Source organism: Bacillus rossius (assembly GCF_032445375.1).
Source record: "Bacillus rossius redtenbacheri isolate Brsri chromosome 4 unlocalized genomic scaffold, Brsri_v3 Brsri_v3_scf4_2, whole genome shotgun sequence".
NCBI classification, from domain to species: domain Eukaryota; kingdom Metazoa; phylum Arthropoda; class Insecta; order Phasmatodea; family Bacillidae; genus Bacillus; species Bacillus rossius.
In genome coordinates this window covers 50,172,040-50,196,167 of record NW_026962011.1, presented here as the reverse complement: position 1 = coordinate 50,196,167, position 24,128 = coordinate 50,172,040, and the positions used below count along the sequence as shown (strand labels likewise).

The window sequence follows — 24,128 nt, the reverse complement described above, 5'->3', positions numbered from 1 at the left end:
ACCACGGTGCGACTTTCGGATAATTTTGACATAATTTTTCCTTTCCTTGTCCATAGACCCTAAAACCATTGTCAATTCAAAAGGCAGAGAGAGACTCACTCACTCTCACACACTCCCTTTTGTGGACCCGATAACTGCCATAAATCACTTCCCAAGATACCTAAAATAAAGTAGCCCAGCGAGAATCTTGGTCGAGTTCTTCAATGGGCAATCTTCGACCAAAGGGTTAGAAATAGGGAAGGTTTTTATGAAAAACAGAAAAATCGCTGTAACTCCCATAGTATGGAGAAAAATAAACATCCGTTTGAACATATTATAACTCATAAGAGTTACACCAAAATCCTTTATCAGAATACATTTTTGATACAACCGAACCATAACTGCAAGGGGTTGAAAAAACGAGGATTAGAGGACAGAAAATCATAACTTCCTTCATAGGCACAACATCGAATTCGTAAAATTTTATATTAATCATATAATTTTTATCTACAAACTTATGTCTGAAACAATTTTTGATTAGATGAACCTTTGCTGCAAGGGGTTGAAAAAATAAGGGGTAAAATTTAAAAAAAAATAATAAACTCCCTTAGTAGGTACACTATCAAATCCACTCAAATTGTTTGTAAATCGTATGTTTTTAAACTAAAACTTTTGTCTGAAACAATTTATAAGACGAACCATTATTTCACAGCTTGAAAAAAATAAAGGGGTCGAATTTGAAAAATGTATAATTTCTCTACCATGTACAATATTAAATATGTTTTGTTTTCTTGTCAAACCTTAAATTATTATTTACACTATTTATTTGAAATAATTTTTTATACAACCAACCAGGATTTCAAGTGGTGCAATAAACAGAGGTTGAATCACAAAAAAAAGAATTAACTTCCTTAGTAGGCACACACTCAAATCCATTTAAGTTGTTTGTTAACCTTATAAATGTTATAAAAACTTTGGTCTAATATAATTTTTGATACAACAAATCATTACTGCAAGGGTTGGAAGACAAAAAAGTTATTACTTTTAAATAGATATACTAACAAATTTTATACATATTTATGTATGTATGTGTGTGTATATATACACACACACAAAAGCTAAAATAAGTTGCAGTATGTAAGTTGTAAGTGGAAAGCACACATTATTGAACTTTATGGCAATTGTGAAATTAAAATTTTCAAAATATTAAGCAACCAGATGTGGAAGGACAAAATCAATGTTACAGCGTTTGTATACCTAGTTTATTACATGTTCAGGAAGGTTTTATGGGAATCTGCACTTTCATTTGCAGGCCTTATTTCACCTGTTGAATATGTTTTGATTTCTTAGTCTGTCAACACTGCGTCACTGAGGGGGGGAGGGGTCAGTAATAATTTTCACCAAATGAAAGAGTAGTAGTTGAATTTTGTAAACATGTCTGCTAGTCGTGTGTTCAGTTCGTTGTCTCTCTGTGGGCTGGGCAGAGATCACAGCACAACATTTCTATCAATTACTACTCATTTGCCATAATTGTTTTTGTAAAAAACTAAACACATTCAAACTAACAGTACACTTACTGACTCAAGTAAGAAACAACTATCAGTTGCCTTTTAGACTGATCGGAATTTCGGAACAAATTGATTGGAAAGCAATCCCGGTCGGTGTGGATACATGCCAAAAGCGGAATGCAGACACAGGTCGAGCCATTCCGATCGAATGCGCTGCCTTCCCTTTGGAAGCATGGATACGTATTAATTGCCAATTTGGTCTGAGCCAAACCGAATAAATATGCATCCTACTTAAAGATGTGCCAAAACCTTAAACTTTGGATAACTTTTAAGTGACTACGTTGGGTAATGACAATGAACAATAATGATTATACTCGTACATGCCTATGTTTGCAATTTGTGTTAAAAATAAATACAGTTGCTGACCAAATCCTCTAGCAACTTCTAGAGATACTACTTTTAACCGCTGCTTTATAAAAGTTAAAAGTACGTATCACAATTCCAGCTTGGAAGAAATCAGACCAAATTTATATACAAAAAGTAAGATTTAATGTCCAGGTTTGGTGCACATGCATAGAGTAACACATCGAGGGACAGTTCAAGCGACGGATTCTTTGGAGGCCATGTGTCGCATGAGGTTGTTAGTCAGCTTCTCGACTTTCTTCAGGTCCTGGAGTATCTCAGTCTTGTACTGCAGGCACTGGAAGACAACCCAGAGCAGAGGATGATTGCCCTGGGAAGAAGCTACTCTAAATAACAGTTGCACTTTGTTGCTATTGATATGAACTACTTAATATAGATTTATATCAAAATTAAATGAACATGCAGGATAATACCAGCACAAATTGGAGCAAAAAAATAATTATCTACAAAACTAAAAAAAAGAAAGTTTTGATAATTCTACCAATATTTTAAGCAAAAAAAAATTGTTTAAAAGTTTTAAATGTAGGCATTTAATTTGATACAATTATAAAGTCATAAGGCATTACTTAAAAGAAAAATTGATAATTTATTTGAATATATATCCAGGTATGGTGACATAACTTTCATTATGTGAATAACAATGAATTCTGACAAATCATTGGTTGGTTAGTTATGACTCCTGCTGCTGCAATTGCAGTTTAAACCCAAGCTCTCGCAGAAATATAAGTTTACGAGATTATAGTCTGTGATATAATGGATCTTGTATAGTGCTTCTGTCCCCTTTCAATCTTATCTTCACTTTTTTTAAAGTTAATTATTAAGGTTACACAAGAAACGTTCAACCAGGAGCCATAAGTGTTCAATAAAATGAATAGCCTATTTGTTTTTAGTAATCGTAAAGAACACTGTAGTATTGAAACACACAGCATTTACATAAAAACTTACAATCACATCATCAGTTAGCTTCAGAGCAAGGCAGCCTTCCTTGTTGACATACTTCATCATGTATCGTACCTGCAATTATGGTGACAAAAAATATTAACCTAACAAGCTTAGTACGTAGTATGAGGCAATCATTAAACACACATATTCATGACTCAAGATGACAATTTCAAAGAGAGGCATTCAAAGGTCTCAGCAACACTATTCACATACACAGGGTTACCACTAATGAAGTAAACATGGAAGTGTCAGGCAATAAGAATACTATCAGGTAAATGTCAGCCAATTTGGGGCAAATAATTAAATGTTAAGAAACTGTGATCCACAAGCTATACCAGGTTTATAAAACACAAAAATAAATTGTAGTTTTTTTTAGGAATGAAAATTTATATTTTTTACCTAGGTAAGTCTTAATTACATCTAGTTAGTCGTGTACCTATGTGCATCTTTAGTTGTTTCAGGTGTTGAACTCTGTGAACTATCATGAAGAGAACTGAAATATTCTTAATCCATTTTCTAAAATAGCATCACTATTCCATTATCTTAACATTGGTTATGGGCCCAGTTATTAATGGATTACTTGAAATGAATTTATTTTGATGTCGTAAGAGGTTGTCTTTTGTGTGCGGACCATGTCACAGTGTGTATACTTCACCTTGCCCCCAAGAGAGCTCATATTGTCTCGGCTGAATCATCATCAAAAAATGAGTGCTTGCAAGTTTGAGATTAGTACCTATGGTGGAAAAATTAGTTGGTAGAGAGAACTTTCCAACATGGAAATTTGCAATGAAGGCATTTTGGTTAACAATAATTTATGGGATGTGATAGAGAGTGCTTTAGAAGATTGAAATTAAATTAAGCCTGAAAAAAAAAGGATATGAAGAATCATTCTCGTATAGTTCTCCTTGTTACTAAAAACAAATTATTTGCACATAGGCTAAATGATACTAAAACTCAAGCAGAATCGTTGAATGCTTTGGAAAATGCTTTCAAAGATTCTTATCTAACCTGGCATGTCAGCTTACTGAGAACTTTAATAACAACGAATTTGGATAAATGCAAGGTTTAAAATGATTATTGTGATATTATCACAACCGCAGTCAAGCTACATGAAATTATATTCAGTGTGAGTAGGGTAGGTACCCTTTTGTGAGATGATTTACCAGACCACTAAAAACCAGTGATCATGGCTCATGAAAATTCTGGGACAACCATTACAGGGGATTCCATTAAAGTTCAGCTTCTGGAAGATGTCATGAGTGACGACTTGAAACAAAATGAGTCTGAAATTTCAGAAGCCACTCAAGTGCTTTTAGTGTAATAAACTTAACCATTTGGCTAAACATTGTTGGCAGAAATCAAACACAAATTCAGAGAAAAGGTCCCAACAAAAAAAAAATTGTCCTGCTACTATCAAAGGAGTGATGAAAAAGGGGATTTTTGGTTGCAAATTTGAGTTCTCAGCTAAACCATAAGAAAGAGACGCAGTTTTGGGATTTTTGTGCATCAGTACATGTAACATCTGATGTCAGCAAGCTCCATTATGTGAAACCTAGTAACATTTCAATTTTAACAGCTTAATGGATCAGACTTAAAACTGCAGACGTCTCTGGCAGTGTGGACCTACCGATTTTTAATGGTGAAAAGACTTTTGAGGTAAAGGTCAAAGAAGTTTTGCATATACGCAGATCGGCAGTCAACTTGTATGTAGGTAAGATAGTCAAACATGGTCAACATGGTCAACATCGACAAGATGGGAGGTCCTATTCATGATGCTAAAACTTCTGGTTATCTGCAACTGCCTATTTAAGAAATATAATTTATTGCATGAATACCTACAAGTGATGCAATGATATTAACCAGAAAACAAAGTTTTGCTGTGGCACCGAAGGCTTAGATATTTAAATAGGAAATGAATGTAGAAACTCTCCAGAAGTTCTGAAGGTCTGGATGATGATATTGTAGATGTAGTTGAAAATCAATGTGAGTTGTGCATTATGGGGTAAGCTGTGTATTATGGGAATGCAATAAGCAGGAGAGAGAAAGGAAAAGACTGCTTGCCACCGGGTAAAAATGCAATTGCGAGTGTAAATCAGTAATTGTTTCACTTAAAAAAATTCTACATTTTAATAAAAATGAAATTTTGCCCTAATCATTCATAACTAATTTGCTAGATCCTAATCACGCAGTTAACCTACACACGTGTTGACAAGAGTGGTTAGATAATTGTCAAATCATACCTTCATTGGATTTCTCAAATACAATTGTTCAGCTGCTTTCTCAAATTCTTCCCATGATTTAATATACGTCATATTTTACAGTAACTTATTCAACAATTTATGAACACAAAACAATCAGAAAATTTTAAACATAGGCTACTTTCCCTTTCACAATCTTCTTAAATATATAATACAAAACAAAGTGGAACTTGGATTGAAAAATGCCATCTTGGTTTCAAGCGTTTGTCGAGCTACTAGTTTCACTCAAAGGAATGAAGGGAATTTTTGAAAAAGAAAGGAAAGAGTTTCAAAAGGTGATACAAGGGAACCAGTTGGTGTCTGGTACATGTAAAGAGCACTGCACGACTCATGGTGGGTCAGAGGTAGAGCACGAGAGGAAAAAGGGCTAAGGTCGTAGGGAAATTCTTTGTGGGAAAAAAACCTGTATTAATTTTAGTTGACATAAGCATACGAGATAGTTCCTGTATTAATATTTCCATTATGAACGATTGAGCGAAACTAAGAACCTGAAAGAAAAAAATTGTTGACCCCTTACCCATTTCTTAAAATACAATTTATCAAAATCTACTATTTAAAAATAAAAAAAAACCAAAAACAATAGAGTTTATGGTGGTCATAACTGAAAACGATACCATTGCATAAACCATAATTTCTAAGATTTTCTGTGTCCCGGTCCCGTGGCCTCCAAGGCCGGGCAAGCCGGGCAATTGCCCTACACCCCGTGCCGAAGTGCCGAACTGTTTTATGTTCATTTTCCTGGTTCATCGTCTGGTTTCCAGTGAAAAATTATGGAAATTAATGGGAAAAGGAACAATTATATTGTAACTAACATGTAATTTTAAGCGCTGGTCAAAAACTTTCGATTTCAAACAGTTTTCATGATTTTGTATTAGAAAAAAAAAATTCAAAATTGTATTGCCTATCGTGTAATGACACTATTTAAACAGAGTTTGATCTTTACCATTTTTTTTTTTCATTTGGCCCGAGTATTATTTATCAGGAAAGAATATTTAAAATTCTTAAGCCAAATTAGCAAAACCATAATATAAATTAAGTACAAGTTAGCTTAAAAATGTTGCGTCAAAGAGTTTAATTTTCAAATTTTCCAAGGTAGAGCTCCCGAACGTCTATTCTCTGGGGGATAATCCATCCGCCTTCCCAGGTCCCAGGTTAGGCCCATCTCCAGAATATTATGGCCCCTCAAAAGAAAATGTTGCCAGGGCCCCGCAAAATCGAGAACCGAACACTGTGTGAAGAACCCTAACATTCATCGAATAATCCAACTTCGTGCATCTTGACTTTTTTTTTTGTTAAAGAAAAGAAAATGGTATGTTAGGTTAGGTCCATTACAGAAATAAAATTCTTCCAATTTTTTTTTTCCACAAATATTTTTTTTCTGTTGGGAAGGGTGAATTTTTTCACGTCTAGATTATCGTAACTAAAATGAAAGTTTGGTTGGGTTGAATCAGCGACGTCTGAAACACTCTAAAATCGTGTAGATACACATATATGGATTCCAGCAGAAATTTTTTTATTCCAAATAGTTATTTTGCACGAGCTAGCGGCAAACTTCGAAATGTTCGGAACTGATCGGATGTCAATTAATCTTATGTGTCCCGTCTTTGAGCATCTATTTTCCAATTAAGGGTACCAGCAAATGTGATTGTGCTTCCATGGTGAAGGGACCGAGAAAAGTTAGGCAGGAGCGGGTTCAGAGGTAGACACAACTGTCCCTCCCTTTTAAGGTTTGGGGACGAGGGTTATTCCCCCCCCCCCCCACCAACAATTTCATTCGTAAATAATGTCATACAGCTGATTTTCGTATTATCATTCATAGATCAATTTAAATTTATCAAATCATTTATATACAAATAAAACATTCCTAAATATATAAATTGTTCTGAAACTCGCATTATATATTTCGCTACGTGATTATTTGTGGAAGCTGAGATAGAGTTTATGCGAATCACTTATTGCCTAGTTTAGATAAATTCCTCAATTTCACGCTTTATAATATGTTTTTGGAATGGTATTCGTGCAAAATAAAGAAAATCATTATAAATCAAACTATAATTCCAGGCATAGTGCTTATTCTACTAAGTGCTTCAACCTAAGAATAAAAATTTTATAATAGGTACCACTTAATCAAAAATAGTGGATGGCACCATCTTCTTGCAATTAACATTAATTAGTAGGTACATTCCAAATTTTAAAATATTTAATGCATTTTTTATAAGTGTGCAGTTATTGGCTTCAAGCAAACCAGTGAAGTTTGTAATCATTGGCAGATTCAGGAGTTGAAAAATATTGGGCCAGAAAAGGGTGGAGGGGGGGGAGCACTATACCCGGCTTCCCTTTCCCTTTTCAAGTGGAGCAATACTCATGTTAGATTTCCTTAGTAAATTATGTTATAATGTTGTCGTGACTAGGGAAGTAAGGGAACAAACAAATTAAATGTCGGAGTGGGCGCCACCACGTGATGTGGGCACGTGGACCCGGCGGAGACTCTCTTCAGGGCGTGACGTGACCCGTGTATGGCTAGGCTTGGTTCCCTTAGAATGCGGTATCGTTACAGTGGGCTCTTATGGCGTCCCACACGCCTCGAGGTTCAGGAGCAGGGACACGTTGTCACTCGACTAAAAATCACACGTTCGACGTACTCCTTTTATTTCAGCAACGTTACAACACGTCTCCAATCGCGCTACACCTACATACACTATGAAACTGTTAATAACGCCAACGGTGGGAGAGAATAAGTTTACAGGCTGACCAGGTCACCTCGTAGCCTGGCCTCGTGAAGTTTGGACGCGGTTCGTGATTAAATGTCCGAATTGAACTTAAATATTTATTAAAACGAGTCGGCCACCTGGAGTAGGCCTCGCAGATACAAAAAAAGGTTTAAGAATGATAAAAAGTGCGGCGGATGTTAAAAGATCAGTTGATTAAGAAAAATGTGAAGTTGCGCGGTGCTCACCAAGCATCCCGGGTGACGAACGGAAGCGACTGAAGAGGCCAGGGCAGCATGGTGGCTGGAAAAGCGCTGTATTTACCGTTAGTCTCTCCTGTTATTTATTAATACATATTTTAACTAAAACAAATACACTAAAAATTCTATAATAAAATTATACCAAGGTTTCGTTAATTATTTAAGCTTAGTATTGATTATTTTAATTATGATTATGGTTCACACTAGTTGCAGGTAGTTCCATTGCCTGCCGTGTGGGGCGCTGCGCCGTCCTTACAACTAGCACATAAAACATAAACACTTAGGGAATATTATTTAAAGAAAAGACAGTTAGGTAAACCTAAAAATTGAATAATAAAATAAAAGGGGGCGTGGCACAGACTTTACTCCCGCCTCTTGTTGGCGCCTCACACGCACACACACTTATGCACACGGGGCGGGAGGTTTGAAATAGAGGGTGGTGGTGGGAGGAGAGGGGGTAGGCAGTGGCGTGAGGCACATCGGGCTTAGGGAGGGCGTAGGCCCGGTCGACGTCAATGTTTTATTAGTTAACTAGTTGGAGCCCCTGGCGTTTCCAGGGCTTTTAATTTTTTTTTTTTTGCATTTTAATATAGTTTATTTATTAATTAATTTCTTTAATTGAATTTAACTTAATTATAATCTTTGGGTTAGTTTATTTTGAATCTCACGTAGACAATAATTTTCCTCTTTTTTTTCCAAGGTCAGTTGTGCACAATTTTACCAAGCTCTAATAAATCAGTAAATTTTCTTCAGATAGGAAACAAGCGTCCTTTTTTTTTGTATTGACAATCCTTTTGTTGCAAAGCCTGAGGGTGCACAATGTTTTCGTTTGTCCTTCTGGAGCGTCCGAAGATGTAAAAGTATTTTTTGCACAATTCCATAAAGAAATATTTAACTTATGCTTCATGGGATTGAAAATAAGGATTAGAGTGGTTTTTGATATCTATCTCATGTTTGTAAGGCCAGTCTGAAAAATTGCCTTAAACTCGGAGTAAAACTGTATATTTGTATTTAAAAAAAGTCCCACAGACACTTTTTTTTTAAAATAGATGGTTTAGTTATGTTTAAGATTCTTCAGTTAATAAATTGTTTCATAAGGACAATATACACACATTGAATAACACTGGTGTAAATGCATACAGGTAATATAAAAATTATACACCCATATTTATACCTTTAGGAAATTTGGTCAATTATTTAAATAAATAGCTGATTTCATCGCTGTTCGTAATAAAATAGCGTATGTCGTTACTACTGAGAACTAATCTTGACGGGGTATGCAAGAAACACTTTATCTGAGATAATTTTTTTTCTTCAAATAATTGCACAAACCATAATTCGCAGGTGTTATTGATTGGGAATGTTGCAATACATGCACACAAGAGACCAAAAACAGATGTAAGCTGTATGCCAATTTGATTTCAAATTGAAAAAACATATCTGAATGGCCGAACACTGCTCGGAAGAAGAGAAACTATATACCACAATATTATGATAATAAGAAGGTTAAATGAATATAACATTTATAAAAAATTTTATTAACTCGCTTTCTTGTGTGTCACTTTGTTTATTCGGTACAAATTTTGCAATCGATTTTAAACTAACTTCTCGATGACCTAGAGACTTGAAACAAAGCTCAGAATTGGATGACAATGCAATATTAACTTGCTTTCTTTTCAGTTTTTTTGTTTGTTGATTACAAATTTGTTTTGTTTTCTTTAGCAAAGTCCCCGGATTGGTGGCGTTAGGCTACAAGCAGAACAGTACAGTGTTGCGGGGTGCATAACGCAGCACTTACAGGTGGTGCCTATATCACCGATACAGGACTAGGAGAAATGTCCGTCACACGGTCATATAGTAATGTCTGGCAACTTCCTATCCTTCTCCTTGGCGAAACCCATCCGCTTAGCAAAGCTCACGTCAACTAGCGAACTAACGGGCTGATGGTAAGTCCATCACGGCTTGTCTCCCTACTGTTATCTATTGCAAGCACCCCTCATTTTTAGTTTTAAACCTTACAAGTACTTTTATAGGTATTTAAAATTCACAACCACAAATTTACATTACAATCTGTATTGGGTTAGAAAAAAAATCAGATAATTAATCTGAACTAATAATTAAACCAAATAACTTGCAAAATTTTGCACACACAAAACTAAAATTCAGGAATTAATAATTAAATAAAAATAATATTAAAAAAACTACGTTTTTAAATGTCCATTTCTCATAGTCCCGTAAATATTTATAACCCCATACAGATTCCTGACCCCAAACAGATTGTCCAAAAAATTTGTGATTGTTGATTTTTAACATCTATTAATATTAACTTGTAAGATTTAAAAAAACGAGGGGCGCATTAATAGTTCACTAACAGTTGTATCGCCCTGCAAATGATATGAACTGTTGTGTGAGTATACCTCATAGTATTATCTATCACATGCGCCCCAAGTTTTTCTTTTAAAACCTTAGAAGTTAATTCATAGGTGTTAAAAACCAACAATCACAAATTATTTAGGACAATCCTTATGTGGTTATAAATCTTTACGGGGCTAGGAGAAATAATTTTTTTACCTTTAAGTCTGTTTTTAAAAGTTTTATAAAAATATTATTTATTTATTATTTCTCTTGTGGTGATTGAAGACACGTGTGCTATGTTCAGCATTCATGTTTTTGTGCATTTAGTTATTAAGTTCAGTTATTAAGTAAAGGGATTCTTCGAAATAATTAAATATCTGTAGGAGTGTACCTTACTTAACAATTAGGGTCCCTTGAATTATAACAGCTCTAGCAATCTTGATGTTCTATGTGTTGCATACCTACCAGGCTTTCTAGTTTCTTCATTCTTAATTTGATAGTTTTTATCGAAAACGGTAGGACTTAGAATAATTAACACAGGCATTTTTTTACTTTAGATTTGATTTGCGTGTTAGTAATACGCCTTTAAAAACCACTTTATTTTTGGCGTCATGAAAATGTTTTGGAAATAAGGTTGTTAGGCCTACCCCAATTATTTAACTGTCATAATTTTACGACAGCGATAAGTTTTATTATGATAGTAATATTTCGTTTTAAATAATTTCTTTGATATTTCAATAAACTCGTTGCACAGGTCCAATTTCAAGGGTGGGGGAAGAACTTTCGATCAGAAATATTTTATTTATAATATGAGTTTTGCATATAATATACAAATCATATTATACAGAAAGTTCGGAAATTTGCGCACATCAAATCTAAACTATGTGTTAAATAAAGCTGGAGATGGTGCAGATACTTGTGTATGTGTGTGTGTGTGTGTGTGTATATATATATATATAGTTTATACAATACTTAAATTAACTTTTAAAGCCACTTAACACTAGAATCACTTAACAGTTGTTTTCTATGATTTATTTGAGTATTAAAAATTTAATATTTTACCCACAGAAAGCTGCATGTAAGATATAAACAGTAAACACATTGGTTTGGTGGATGCTCACAACTGTTATTATTTTTTTTTTTGCGATGACCCACGACCATGTAATCTTGGTAGCTATCTGTTTAACATTGGTGAGGGAAAACCGCCAACGGAGTAATAGCTATAAGTTCTTTTCACACTATGGGAAATTAGCAAAGTTTGAACTCTCACATCTAGTCGTGTTATTCGAACACACGTTTCGACGCCTCTCTGATGTTCCGATCTATGCGCAGTGATCGTCCTCTTGCTTCGAAATCGACCGGGACCACCGGGCGAGAGAACTGTTCTGCTGCCGAAACGACTCTGCGACCACAGCTTCCGGGCTTCCCCTCTCCCCACCCACACACCGATCTAAGCGCGCTATCTGAGAAACGGAGCGCATGCGCGTGCCGACTTAAATACCCAGTCGTCTCCCCCCGCGATAGAACAATCAAGCAAAAAAGTTCAGTGAACGCATTCAGTTTAAACTGCTGGATGCCTTATCGGAGTGGTCTCGCAGGCCGCTGGCGATTCCAGTTACTCTAACAACGGCGATAGGCGGCTTTTTATATCTACGAAGCACAGAAACATACCCTTGTAATTGTTGCAGCAGTTCATATAAACTCCTTGAACTTCCGCAGTGCGGGTCATTCGACCAAGTCTGCCATCACGACACACATCGCAGGCTCATGACATATCCACAGGATGTTGACCCAGGTAAGTAAGTAACTGAAGTAACTTTGCCATTGTAATAGCATTATAGTTTTCGGCCCATTGTAGATTAAATTCTGAGATTTATCTTGGTTATTTAATTATTTATTATTTTATATTATTTATATAATCTTCACCTAGAGATAGTTCCTTATTATTTATTTCCTTGGTTCCAAATTACAACATACTTAATCCAGAAACCTTACGCTTTTTGTACTGAAAACAGAAATAAGAAAAACTTGCATGTATAAATCGGTATTGCATATTTTTAATTTGTAGAAATTCGTTTTTATGGGTAAGTTTTGATTTAATTTATATAATCATATTTCCGGAAACTAATTAAGTACGACGTAAATATTTAGTAGGTAACACTAATAAACATAATAAACCGCACTTTCTTAAATAACCACTTTGCGAGCTTCCGCGTGTAAGTTAAGTTTTAAGAAAAAACGCATACTTCCGAATCCACTATATCTAAGGGTTAGAAATTAAGAATGAACAGCGAGCATATAGAGTTACGATTTTTTTCTTAATTTTAAAATACGCATTTTAAGAGGTTGAAAATTGGGTAAGTTTTATTTCATCACAGAAAATAAATCAGATCTATATTGCAAAAAAAAAAAAAAAAAAAAAAAAAAAAAAAAAAAAAAAATCTGGCTGTAAGAAATTGAGCTTGAATAACTCAAATAATTATTAATACCGCGAATTTGTCATTTTATTTCTTAATTCTACCCCAAACGGGGTGAAACGGGTGTACATTTGTTTTAGTCATTAATCACCTATCCAAGCAAATTAAACTGGAGTTAAGAAACTGATCGAGAATAACGTACATTATTATTATTTTAATAGCATGTTTTTTTTTACCTTTACCATTTATCTATATTCAGCCGCAAAAGGGGTTAAAAGGCGGTAAGTTTAGTTTTATTATAAAAGTCATATCTGTGAACCTAATCAAGCGGTATGTACTTATGTGGTATGATTTATAAACATGCAAAATCTACAAACTCTTTTTAACTTCTTGCTGAATTCTGCTTTGTAAAGGGTGAAGGATTGTAAGTATGATTTTAACATTAAAAATATTATTTCCTGATCAAAACAAAAATAATTTAAGATATTGGCAATGGTTAGTAAGCATACCTTAAACTACCTTCTCTTATTCACCATAGTCCGAAATATCGCTAATTAAGTTAAAACATGGGTTAAATAATTTCTAAAAAATAAAAAATAAAATCATTATGGATACATTAAATCAGTATTGGCAAGATAAATTTTAATTCAATATAAATGTAAGTTATTTAAATTATTTCTGATTTCAAATCTGTCGTAAAAAAATAACCGGATGAGTTTAGTTTTATTTGTATAACTGATATTTCCATAATGAATAAAGCTGTTGTTATGAATTTTCACTAGGCATCTCTATGTGAAAAGAGGAGAGGGGTAAAAATTCTGGATTTTTGTTTAAGTAATACTACGTATAACTACGAATTAACAAATACGTTAGAAAAAAATTGATACCTTTACTCTGTATTTTAAAAAAAGATGGGATTGTCTTAAAAAATATTAAAATAATGTAGGTATCTGTAATAGGGCAAACCTTATTTAATTTTTTTAAGCATAGCTATAACCAAAATAAATGAAAGTGCATAAAATTAATTTAAAAAAAGACACGTATTTTATTTATATTTTTTAATTTGGCTATCTCATGAAATGAAAAAGATATGTGATTTCATCAAGGTCAAATAAATTCTCTAACACACTAAAACAAGAGTTAGAAAATCGGACACTTGATCTATACTAAAATTTAAAGAGTCTTACGCATAACCACTTTATGAACTATCATACTTAAACGGTTGTGTTGTGAATGAAATCTTTTATAAACCTGACAATTTATTGAGCCTATTTCTTTAATAATTTTTTTTTTATTCAATCACATACTTTTATTACAATGGCAAAATATCAGCAATACCTTGAAATTGGCGCGAGCAAAGTCGCAGGTTATTAGCTATTTAGGTTATATACATACTTAAGAAATTAGTGGCAGCTCAACAGTGTTTCAGAATTTTGAAGATATATCAAAGTTTTATGAGCTATTGATATATTTATATAAATTAAAAATTAATTGTTAAAAAACATAAGGTTTTTTTAATGTTTCCAAATTGTTGAATAAAACATATTGACTGTAAAATATAAATAGCAAAACTCTTCACTGTTGCAATGGAAAAGCGCGGTCAAAATCTCAAGAGGTAAGAATTCGCGCGTTCAATCCAGAACCTCCAACATAACACAAATTAATAAACTCCGAGTAGGTAAATAAAATGGTTTGAAGTCTATAATTAAATTCACAGTTCCGTCACCTTAAGATCGCTGTATAACCTTTAGACGTACCACTCTAGCTTTATCTTTTCTTAGTTATGTAATTTGTCTCTAATAAGTTTCCAAAGATTCCCTCGCGAATGTGATTACATGTCCACATGAACACCATGTGCGCGCACAATGAAGTGTATTATGAACATCACCATCTATTGTTTGGGTAAACTTAAATAAGAGGTTCGCTTAAAAAAGATGAGACATTCGGCTGTTTATACTTGTTGGGAAAACGGGGGAGGGGCTGGAGGGCATTTGAGGGTGGAGTGACAGATAAAACCAGCCAACCTTCTGCGATTATAAAACAAGACAAATGTTATAGAATGTAAAAGAAAATCAGCATGTTAGTTCTTAAATAACAAAATTTACAGAATGCAGTCTCCTTGTTTAGTAGATTGTTTTTCCCACTCCAATCAATACAAATTTAAAAAAAAAACATCTAAGGACCATTGTATGATTCTAATTTCAATGAATCTGTTTGATGTGTTGCAGGTGGCTGCCATAGTTATGGTACTGAATTTAACAACGTCTTCAACAATAAGAACTAACACTGTTAATACCGATAATACCAGTTATCATCCCGGATCACACAATTCACACAATTGTTGGCTAAAATGCTTCACTTCTAAAAAATATGACCACAACTTCGGCTATACAAATCGAACTTCCAGACATGGAGGAGAAAGCACTGCCCAAGAAGGTCTGAGCACTGGCTATGGTGGACAAAGTTCTGGCTATGGAGGACAAAGCACTGGACTTGGTAGACAAAGCACTAGCAAGGGTGGTCAGAACACTGATTATGGTGGACAGAATTCTGGCAATGTAGGAATTAGCACAGACAATGGAGGTCAAAGCACTGGCCAAGGAGATAAGAGCACTGGCTATGGAGAATACAAAACTAGCCTTAGAGGACATAGTACTGCCCTTAGAAGAGAAACCACTGGCATAGGAGGCCTAAGCACTGGCTATGGAGGTCATAACTTTGGCCTTAAAGAACAAAGCACAGGTAAAGGAAGCCAGAGCACTGGCTATGGTGTACAGAGTTCTGGCTATGGAGGACACAGCACTTACTTTGGAGGACAAAGCACAGATAAAGGTGGTCAAAGCACAAGCTATGGAGGAAACAATTCTGGTTATGTAAGACACAGCCTTGAAGGACAAAGCAAATGGGAAGGATGCCAGAGTTCTCGCTATGGTGGTCACATCATTGGCCTTGGAGGCCAAGGAGGTCTGAGCGCTATCCGTGGAGGACACACCTTTGGCCTTAGAGGACACAGCTTTGGCCTTGGAAGAAACAGCTTTGGACTTGGAGAACAAAGCAATAGCAAAGGAAGCACTGGCTGTGGAGGACGAAACACTGGCTATGGAGAACAAATCACTGGCCATAGAAGACAAAGTGCTGACAAGGGTGGTCATAACACTGTCTTTGGTGGACAGAGTTCTGGATATGGAGTACACAGCACTGACCTTAGAGCACGAAGTATTGGCAAAGGAATTCGGAGCAGTAATAATGGAGGACACAGCACTGGCAAAGGAGATCAGAGCACTAGCTTCGGAGGACCAGGTACTGATAAAGGAGGTCAGAGAACTGGTAAAAGAGGATACAGCACTGGCAAAGGAGGACATAACACTGGCCTTAGAGGACCAAGCACTGTTAAAGGAGGTCAAAAAACTGGTAATAGAGGATACAGCACTGGCAAAGGAGGTCATAACACTGGCCTTGGAGAACCAAGCACTGTTGAAGGAGGTCAGAGAAATGGTAAAAGAGGATACAGCACTGGCAAAGGAGGACATAACACTGACCTTGGAGGACCAAGCACTGTTAAAGGAGGTCAGAGAAATGGTAATAGAGGATACAGCACTGGCAAAAAAGGTCATAAACCTGGCCTTGGAGGACCAAGCACTGGTAAAGGAGGTCAGAGAACTCGTAATAGAGGACACAGCACTGGCAAAGAAGGTCAGAGTTCTAGCTTCGGAGAACCAAGCACTGTTGAAGGAGGTCAGAGAAATGGTAAAAGAGGATACAGCACTGGCAAAGGAGGACATAACACTGACCTTGGAGGACCAAGCACTGTTAAAGGAGGTCAGAGAAATGGTAATAGAGGATACAGCACTGGCAAAAAAAATCATAACACTGGCCATGGAGGACCAAGTACTGATAATGGAACTCAGATAACTGGTAATAGAGGATACATCACTGGCAAAGAAGGTCAGAGCTCTAGCTTCGGAGGACCAAGTACTGATAATGGAATTCAGATAACTGGTAATAGAGGATACAGCACTGGCAAAGAAGGTCAGAGCACTAGCATCGGAGGACCAAGTACTGATAATGGAATTCAGATAACTGGTAATAGAGGACACACCACTGGCAAAGATGGTCAGAGCACTAGCATCGGAGGACCAAGTACTGATAATGGAATTCAGATAACTGGTAATAGAGGATACAGTTCTGGCAAAGAAGGTCAGAGCTCTAGCATCGGAGCACCAAGTACTGATAATAAAATTCAGATAACTGGTAATAGAGGATACAGCGCTGGCAAAGAAAGTCACAGCACTAGCATCGGAGGACCAAGTACTGATAATGGAACTCAGATAACTGGTAATAGAGGAAACAGCACTGGCAAAGAAAGTCAGAGCACTAGCATCGAAGGAGCAAGTACTGATAATGGAATTCAGATAACTGGTAATAGAGGATACAGCGCTGGCAAAGAAGGTCAGAACACTAGCATCGGAGGACCAAGTACTGATAATGGAATTCAGATAACTGGTAATAGAGGATACATCACTGGCAAAGGAGGTAAGAGCACTAGCATCGGAGCACCAAGTACTGATAATGGAATTCAGATAACTGGTAATAGAGGATACAGCGCTGGCAAAGAAAGTCACAGCACTAGCATCGGAGGACCAAGTACTGATAATGGAACTCAGATAACTGGTAATAGAGGATACAGCACTGGCAAAGAAAGTCAGAGCACTAGCATCGGAGGACCAAGTACTGATAATGGAATTCAGATAACTGGTAATAGAGAATACATCACTGGCAAAGAAGGTCAGAGCACTAGCATCGGAGGACCAAGTACTGATAATGGAATTCAGATAACTGGTAATAGAAGACACACCACTGGCAAAGATGGTCAGAGCACTAGCATCGGAGGAGCAAGTACTGATAATGGAATTCAGATAACTGGTAATAGAGGATACATCACTGGCAAAGAAGGTCAGAGCTCTAGCATCGGAGGACCAAGTACTGATAATGGAATTCAGATAACTGGTAATAGAGGACACACCACTGGCAAAGATGGTCAGAGCACTAGCATCGGAGGAGCAAGTACTGATAATGGAATTCAGATAACTGGTAATAGAGGATACATCACTGGCAAAGGAGGTAAGAGCACTAGCATAGGAGCACCAAGTACTGATAATGGAAATCAGATAACTGGTAATAGAGGATACAGCGCTGGCAAAGAAAGTCACAGCACTAGCATCGGAGGACCAAGTACTGATAATGGAACTCAGATAACTGGTAATAGAGGATACAGCACTGGCAAAGAAAGTCAGAGCACTAGCATCGGAGGACCAAGTACTGATAATGGAATTCAGATAACTGGTAATAGAGGACACACCACTGGCAAAGATGGTCAGAGCACTAGCATCGGAGGAGCAAGTACTGATAATGGAATTCAGATAACTGGTAATAGAGGATACATCACTGGCAAAGAAGGTCAGAGCTCTAACTTCGGAGGAGCAAGTACTGATAATGGAATTCAGATAACTGGTAATAGAGGATACATCACTGGCAAAGAAGGTCAGAGCTCTAGCTTCGGTGGACCAAGCAGTGTTAAAGAAGGTCAGAAAACTGGTAATAGAGGATACAGCACTGGCAAAGAAGGTAAGAGCACTAGCATCGGAGGAGCAAGTACTGATAATGGGATTCAGATAACTGGTAATAGAGGATACAGCGCTGGCAAAGAAGGTCAGAGCACTAGCATCGGAGGACCAAGTACTGATAATGGAATTCAGATAACTGGTAATAGAGAATACATCACTGGCAAAGAAGGTCAGAGCACTAGCATCGGAGAACCAAGTACTGATAATGGATTTCAGATAACTGTTAATAGAGGATATACCACTGACAAAGAAGGTCAGAACACTAGCATCGGAGGACCAAGTACTGATAATGGAATTCAGATAACTGGTAATAGAGGACACACCACTGGCAAAGAAGGTAATAGCACTGGTCTTGGAGGACCAAGCATTGGTAAAGGAGGTCCGAGATCTGGTAATAGAGGAAACAGCACTGGCAAAGAAGATTATAGCACTGGCCTTGGAGTACCAAGCATTGGTAAAGGAAGTCAGACCATTAACTATGGAGATAAGAGTTCTGGACTTCGAGAACACAGATCAGGCTACGAAGGAATTAGCATCAGCAAACAAGCAAATATTTCTCTACATGGTGGTCAAAGCAGTTTTCATGTTGATATTAGTACTGCTCTTGGAAGTATCATTGATAGTCAAGGTGGTCGCAGTTCGGGCCATCATGGAAAAAGCACTAGGCATAGAGGTATCACCACTGACCAAGGAGAAGAAAGTTCGGCTGAAGGAAATATTACCATACCCCATGGAGGTAATAGCACAGGCCATGGAGGTCACAGCAAAGGTTTTGAATATCACAGCATTGGTCAATGTGATAATAGTTCTGTTTATAGAGGTCATAGTTCTAACTATGGAGGACAAATTACTGGTCTTGGAGGTCACGTTTCATCTGAAGGTCACGTTTCTGCTGAAGGAGGTCACAGCTCTAGTCATGGAGGAAATAGCTCCTTCAAAGGAGTTCATAGTTCCTCTAGAGGAGTTCATAGCACTGGCAAGAGAGGTCACAGATCTGGTAATGGTAGTCTCAGTTCAGCTCAAGGTTATCACATCCTTAGGCATAAAGATCATATACACATGCATGGTGGTCATGGAAATTATCGACATGACACTTATGACGATGATGACTGCGACTTTGATGATGATGATGATGATGATGATGAAGATGATGATGATGATGAAGATGATGATGCTGATGATGATGACAGAGATTGATGTTATTACGAAGACGAGGACTAGTGCTTTAATATATCTTCATATATTAAGTATGTGATATTTTATCATTTTTGGAATTTCGGGATCAGAATAGTGGTTTCGCTGATGGAGAGTTTTTGTATGAATTAAAAAAAAAAAGCACACATGTTTGAAAGATGGAGTCTGTGGAATCTGATGCTTGGGTGTTTGTTTGTGCAGTGAGGCACTCCTGTGTGTAAAGCAGCTTGTGATACATATATATGTGTGTGTACATACGTGTCTAACATATGCAAAATACTATTACATGTGGGAAAACCGGTTCGGAAAGGATAGTACAATTAATTAATTACAATTTTATTTGCTACTAATACCGACACTATTAATTTAATCAAAACACTTAAAATGTCTGCCCATAAATAAATCACTCCTTTATTCAGTTCATGGTTCACTCTCCCCAATGGAGCTCGGCTCAACAGTGATTCTCCCTTCTGCTCGTCTCTTACCTCGCATCTATGTCCCAGCACACTGTTCAACATTTCTCACTTGTCTGTGCTGTGACACAGTCCCTGATACACCGCAATCTACACACGAAGCCCATCGATTGGCATCCGCATTCGCTCATCAAGGAGTCACGCACCCTCTTCACTTCATGGCCCAGAAGGGTGGTATAGTCACTTTTATACCCCTCAGCCCCCCTTCTGGAATGATCTGCCCTCCTGTCGTTTCATCAATGTCAATATAGATGCCCGAAGCTCCCAGAACAATGACGTCCTTGTTACACCACTCCACGCGATAGCCTCTGGGAGCCCGCAGAATTCTCAAAAGGCTAAGGCATCGATTATAAAGCATCGAGGAAGGAGGAAGTTATAGGAGTGGATGGGGTAGAGAGGATCCTGCTAATTCCAAAATGAATGTGCCATGTCAATAGGCCCTGACCCAACTGGGGGTCAGGCCACCATACTGCTAGGAGGCCCAGTGGACTGCCTCGTGGCCGTGCCTCGTAAAAAATACTCTTGATAATCAGAATATAGTTCTAACTTGTTGGTAGAATTAGTATTACTACTTTTAGAGATAAACTTATCCTGGAAAAGTTGTTGACATATATGTGAGTCCATTTTCTTGACCAAGCCATGACGATTTTTTGAATCCATGCTGAGAATTGTATGCTAGTTCACTGTGGCTGTAAGCCTATATTATTTTTTTAGATTTTTAGAGTATACTTATTTAATACTATAACAATAAGAATTTTAATGTATTTTTTTTTCATTGTCTGACATGAGCCAACAATAATAAAGAACGATTTGACAACATTATTTAATAAAACAAAAAACAAAAAAAAAACACCACAGATAGTACCAACATAGTGTGAGTTTTATTTGATATATAAATGAACATAATGAGAAAACAATTTTGTTATCTTGATTATCATTTTTCTCTCCGCTCATGCCAGTTAATGGATATTGATGATTTGAATCCATTTAGTAACAAATTATCACCACTGTCGTTGAATTAAGTTTTGAATCTTGCTTACGATTTAAGCTAACAGCAAATTAGGTACTTTAGTTTCATGTAAAAAACTTTTGGAAATGTGTTAGAAATTCAGTTTGCTAAGACATTCTTGCAACAAACTTTATGTGTGTGTGTGTGTATATATATATATATATATATATATATATATATATGTGTGTGTGTGTATATATATATATATATATATATATATACACACACACACATATACATACACACAACATACATACATACATACATACATACATACATACATACATACATACATACATACATACATACATACATACATGATACATATACTGCGAATCAAATTTGTAAATAAAATGTTGACTGTCTATTAATCAACTTGAATGGAGTAATTTAAAAATAGTTTGTTACCTCACAAAATTTTTTTACTTACCTTAAAACTTTCTGCATCAAATTATAATTATTTTAAACAAGTTTTGAATTAAAAATGTAATTGTAGTGGTTCTGACTTTTAGTTTTAAGGGATGCAAGTTCTCATGAATATAACTTATATGTAACATCAGTGCCCTCGGTGTTTTTTTTTTTTATCTTAGAGATCATTTCAGTGCACCACTATTTAATCCGCGAGTGTTTCGTACCGAATGCATGGGTTCGAGATGAAACACCCCCCCCCCCCCCCCGCAAACCAAACACATGGCAGCGGATTTCTCCTTTGTGGATTTCCACATCAAATTCTTTGTATTTTGTGTTATTTATTTTCAGTGTTTTGTAACCGAATTAAACCAATCTTCCCTATTGTAAGAATTGTAGCAAAAAGAAGGACTAAATTACTGTTTAATATATGCTTTATTTTTCATGACTTATACCTTTTGGAATTTGTAGAGTTTAAAGTACGCCATGTTTATGTTATATTATCTGCATACTCTTTGTGTGGGATTTTAATATTTTAAAGGGGAAATAAATGGTCAGGAACTAATGAACTATAACACATCATTCACTCATTGTTATATTTAATGCTATTCAATATGTGATTTTAATACACTTCAAGTACGAATTTAATACATCGTCGCTAGTGTTAAAATAAGAATTATTATAAAATTATGAAATAATCAAAAAATAAAATTTATATGAGCAGGAAGCGAACCCTGACCAGCCGGCTGCTAGGCAAGAGCCTCACCAACTAGGCTAGGCTGGCTCGCCTGGCGCATCGGAAAATGTAGCTACCTGTGTAAAATGTTCGTATAAAACTTTAACTATCATTTTCGCGAAAACTAACGCGCATTGGACAAAACCCTTTTAGCTTAGTATTCTGGGGGCCTCCCTCCACAACATATATAAGACCTATTAAAATCCGTTTGTACCATACTTGGGTTTTAAGTGGTGTCAAATCCTCAGCTAAAGTGACACCCAACTCGAGATTAAAGACATTCATATTAATGTGAGCACAGTAAGACGAGGCTTGTTGCAGTGTATAGTAAACCGTAGAAAGTTAAGAATTGCAAACACCATCCGCACATTAGAAAAACAAAGTCAAGAGGCAAACCCTAGCACAGACTGATTTTTTTTTTTTTTGAAATTCATATTGTCAGATCCATGACTGTAATCTGAAGAAGGGCGAGGCATCTAAGACAAGAGATAATAGAGCACCCTACAAATTTCATTGCTCATGAGCATTGCATAATTCATTAGCAGGCAACCAGGAATATTAAAAGAGTGGGGAGTGGGAGGCGAGTAGGCTGAGAAAAAAGGGGAAAGAAACAATAAATTAGTCTCGTGGCTATATGGATGTCTAGGCATGGCATGTTGTTCGAATGCTTGAAGTGTCTACCTCCTCACCGCCATCTCAACGTCACAGCCCTGACCAGGATTTTGCAGTTCTGTTTTTTAACCATCAAGGAACAAAGTTAAGTCAACTTCTTGCGTCAAACAAATATACAGGTGACCTAATCCTAGTCATAAGTTCTTTGTCACTGTTAAAACTGATGTTTATCTGCATCAATCGACGAAAGTAGAAACAGAAACAGACACAATATGTGCGTACAAAGTGTAGAAAAGTTTTTATGATCTACAAGGTGAACAGATATGAGTTGTGGTGATCTCAATGGGAAGATGTTTTTCCCAGTTCCAAGCAGCTGGATATGAAGGCATGCGCACGATACTAAAAAAAGTTGACATTGTAGCCTCATGTAAGTTATCCTGTTCCTGAAGTTAAATTGTAAATCATAATTTACTTTTGTTGGAAAATGGCTATTATAACCTTAACTGTGATTGAATGAATTAAAAAATATTATAATAAAATTTTTGTTTTCTGAATTCTATGCTTTGCTGTCACATTTCACAGAATTTACTGAGGCTTGAACCTTACAGCAGGTTACTTAATTTTACTTTAATGAGCAGAGATTCGGAGTTTATAAGTGTTTGTGAGGAAAGATGTAGATTAAGTTTGACTAAGTGTACTTATGTGTTCGTTACACCCTAGCTCAGGTTAAAGGGTCAAAAACGGACTAAGAGTGAAGCTGAAGTACGAAGGTTGGCATCAGAGTGGAACTTGAAGTAGGTATGAATGTTTGTGAAGAGGTGCTGCATATAAATGACCAGCGTGGCAGCCAGTTTGAGGCTGGTGAGCAGGGCGACCACCTGCCTAGCTCACACATTCAAAAGTGCTACACAAAAGCCTTAAATACCTAGCTATGAGTAATGCATACAATTATATAAAAGTAAACTGCCAATATTCCTTGAGACTTAATAATAAAGTTATACATAAAATATCTATAACGAATAAATAAAACCACAGGTATAGCACGGATAGTCTCAAGATGCAACGTTGCTATGTGGTCGGCTGGCAGGTGATGTCAGACAGAGGTATCCACTGCTGTTACAGCTACTAGTGGCGCTATGCTAAAGAGCTGTCTGGCTCGTTACAGAATTATAACATTTGTATTCTGGTATGAAAGTTTTTAATGGCTTGTGTCACTCATACA

General features: G+C 36.4%; 2 protein-coding genes across 3 annotated transcripts; one reads left to right on the top strand and one right to left on the bottom strand.

Annotated features, from left to right (window-relative positions):
* Positions 1-2,013: 2,013 nt before the first annotated feature.
* On the bottom strand, positions 2,014-5,317 carry LOC134542168 (signal recognition particle 9 kDa protein). 2 transcript variants are annotated; one of them, XM_063386192.1, is made up of 3 exons: positions 5,093-5,317; positions 2,856-2,924; positions 2,014-2,187 (listed from the first exon to the last, which is right to left on the bottom strand). In XM_063386192.1, exons 1-3 carry the CDS (start codon positions 5,162-5,164, stop codon positions 2,086-2,088), a joined length of 243 nt encoding a protein of 80 aa, XP_063242262.1. In that variant the 5' UTR covers positions 5,165-5,317; the 3' UTR covers positions 2,014-2,085. The 2 variants fall into 2 exon arrangements, with proteins under 2 accessions (XP_063242262.1, XP_063242261.1); XM_063386191.1 differs by having other exon boundaries at positions 2,014-2,220; positions 5,093-5,254.
* Positions 5,318-12,123: 6,806 nt separating this feature from the next.
* Positions 12,124-23,685, top strand: LOC134542003 (filaggrin-2-like). The gene is made up of 2 exons (XM_063385791.1): positions 12,124-12,228; positions 15,079-23,685. The coding sequence occupies exons 1-2, from the start codon at positions 12,217-12,219 to the stop codon at positions 19,669-19,671; spliced, it is 4,605 nt and encodes a 1,534-aa protein (XP_063241861.1). The 5' UTR covers positions 12,124-12,216; the 3' UTR covers positions 19,672-23,685.
* The last annotated feature ends 443 nt before the right edge of the window (positions 23,686-24,128 follow it).

Excerpts from the sequence above, each read along its gene's own strand:
- LOC134542168 (XM_063386191.1), bottom strand. The coding sequence starts at position 5,164 with ATGACGTATATTAAATCATGGGAAGAATTTGAGAAAGCAGCTGAACAA. Across the intron at positions 2,925-5,092 it reads ATTTGAGAAATCCAATGAAG|GTACGATACATGATGAAGTA; the intron begins GTATGATTTGAC and ends CCATAATTGCAG. Across the intron at positions 2,221-2,855 it reads AGCTAACTGATGATGTGATT|GGCAATCATCCTCTGCTCTG; the intron begins GTAAGTTTTTAT and ends GCTTCTTCCCAG.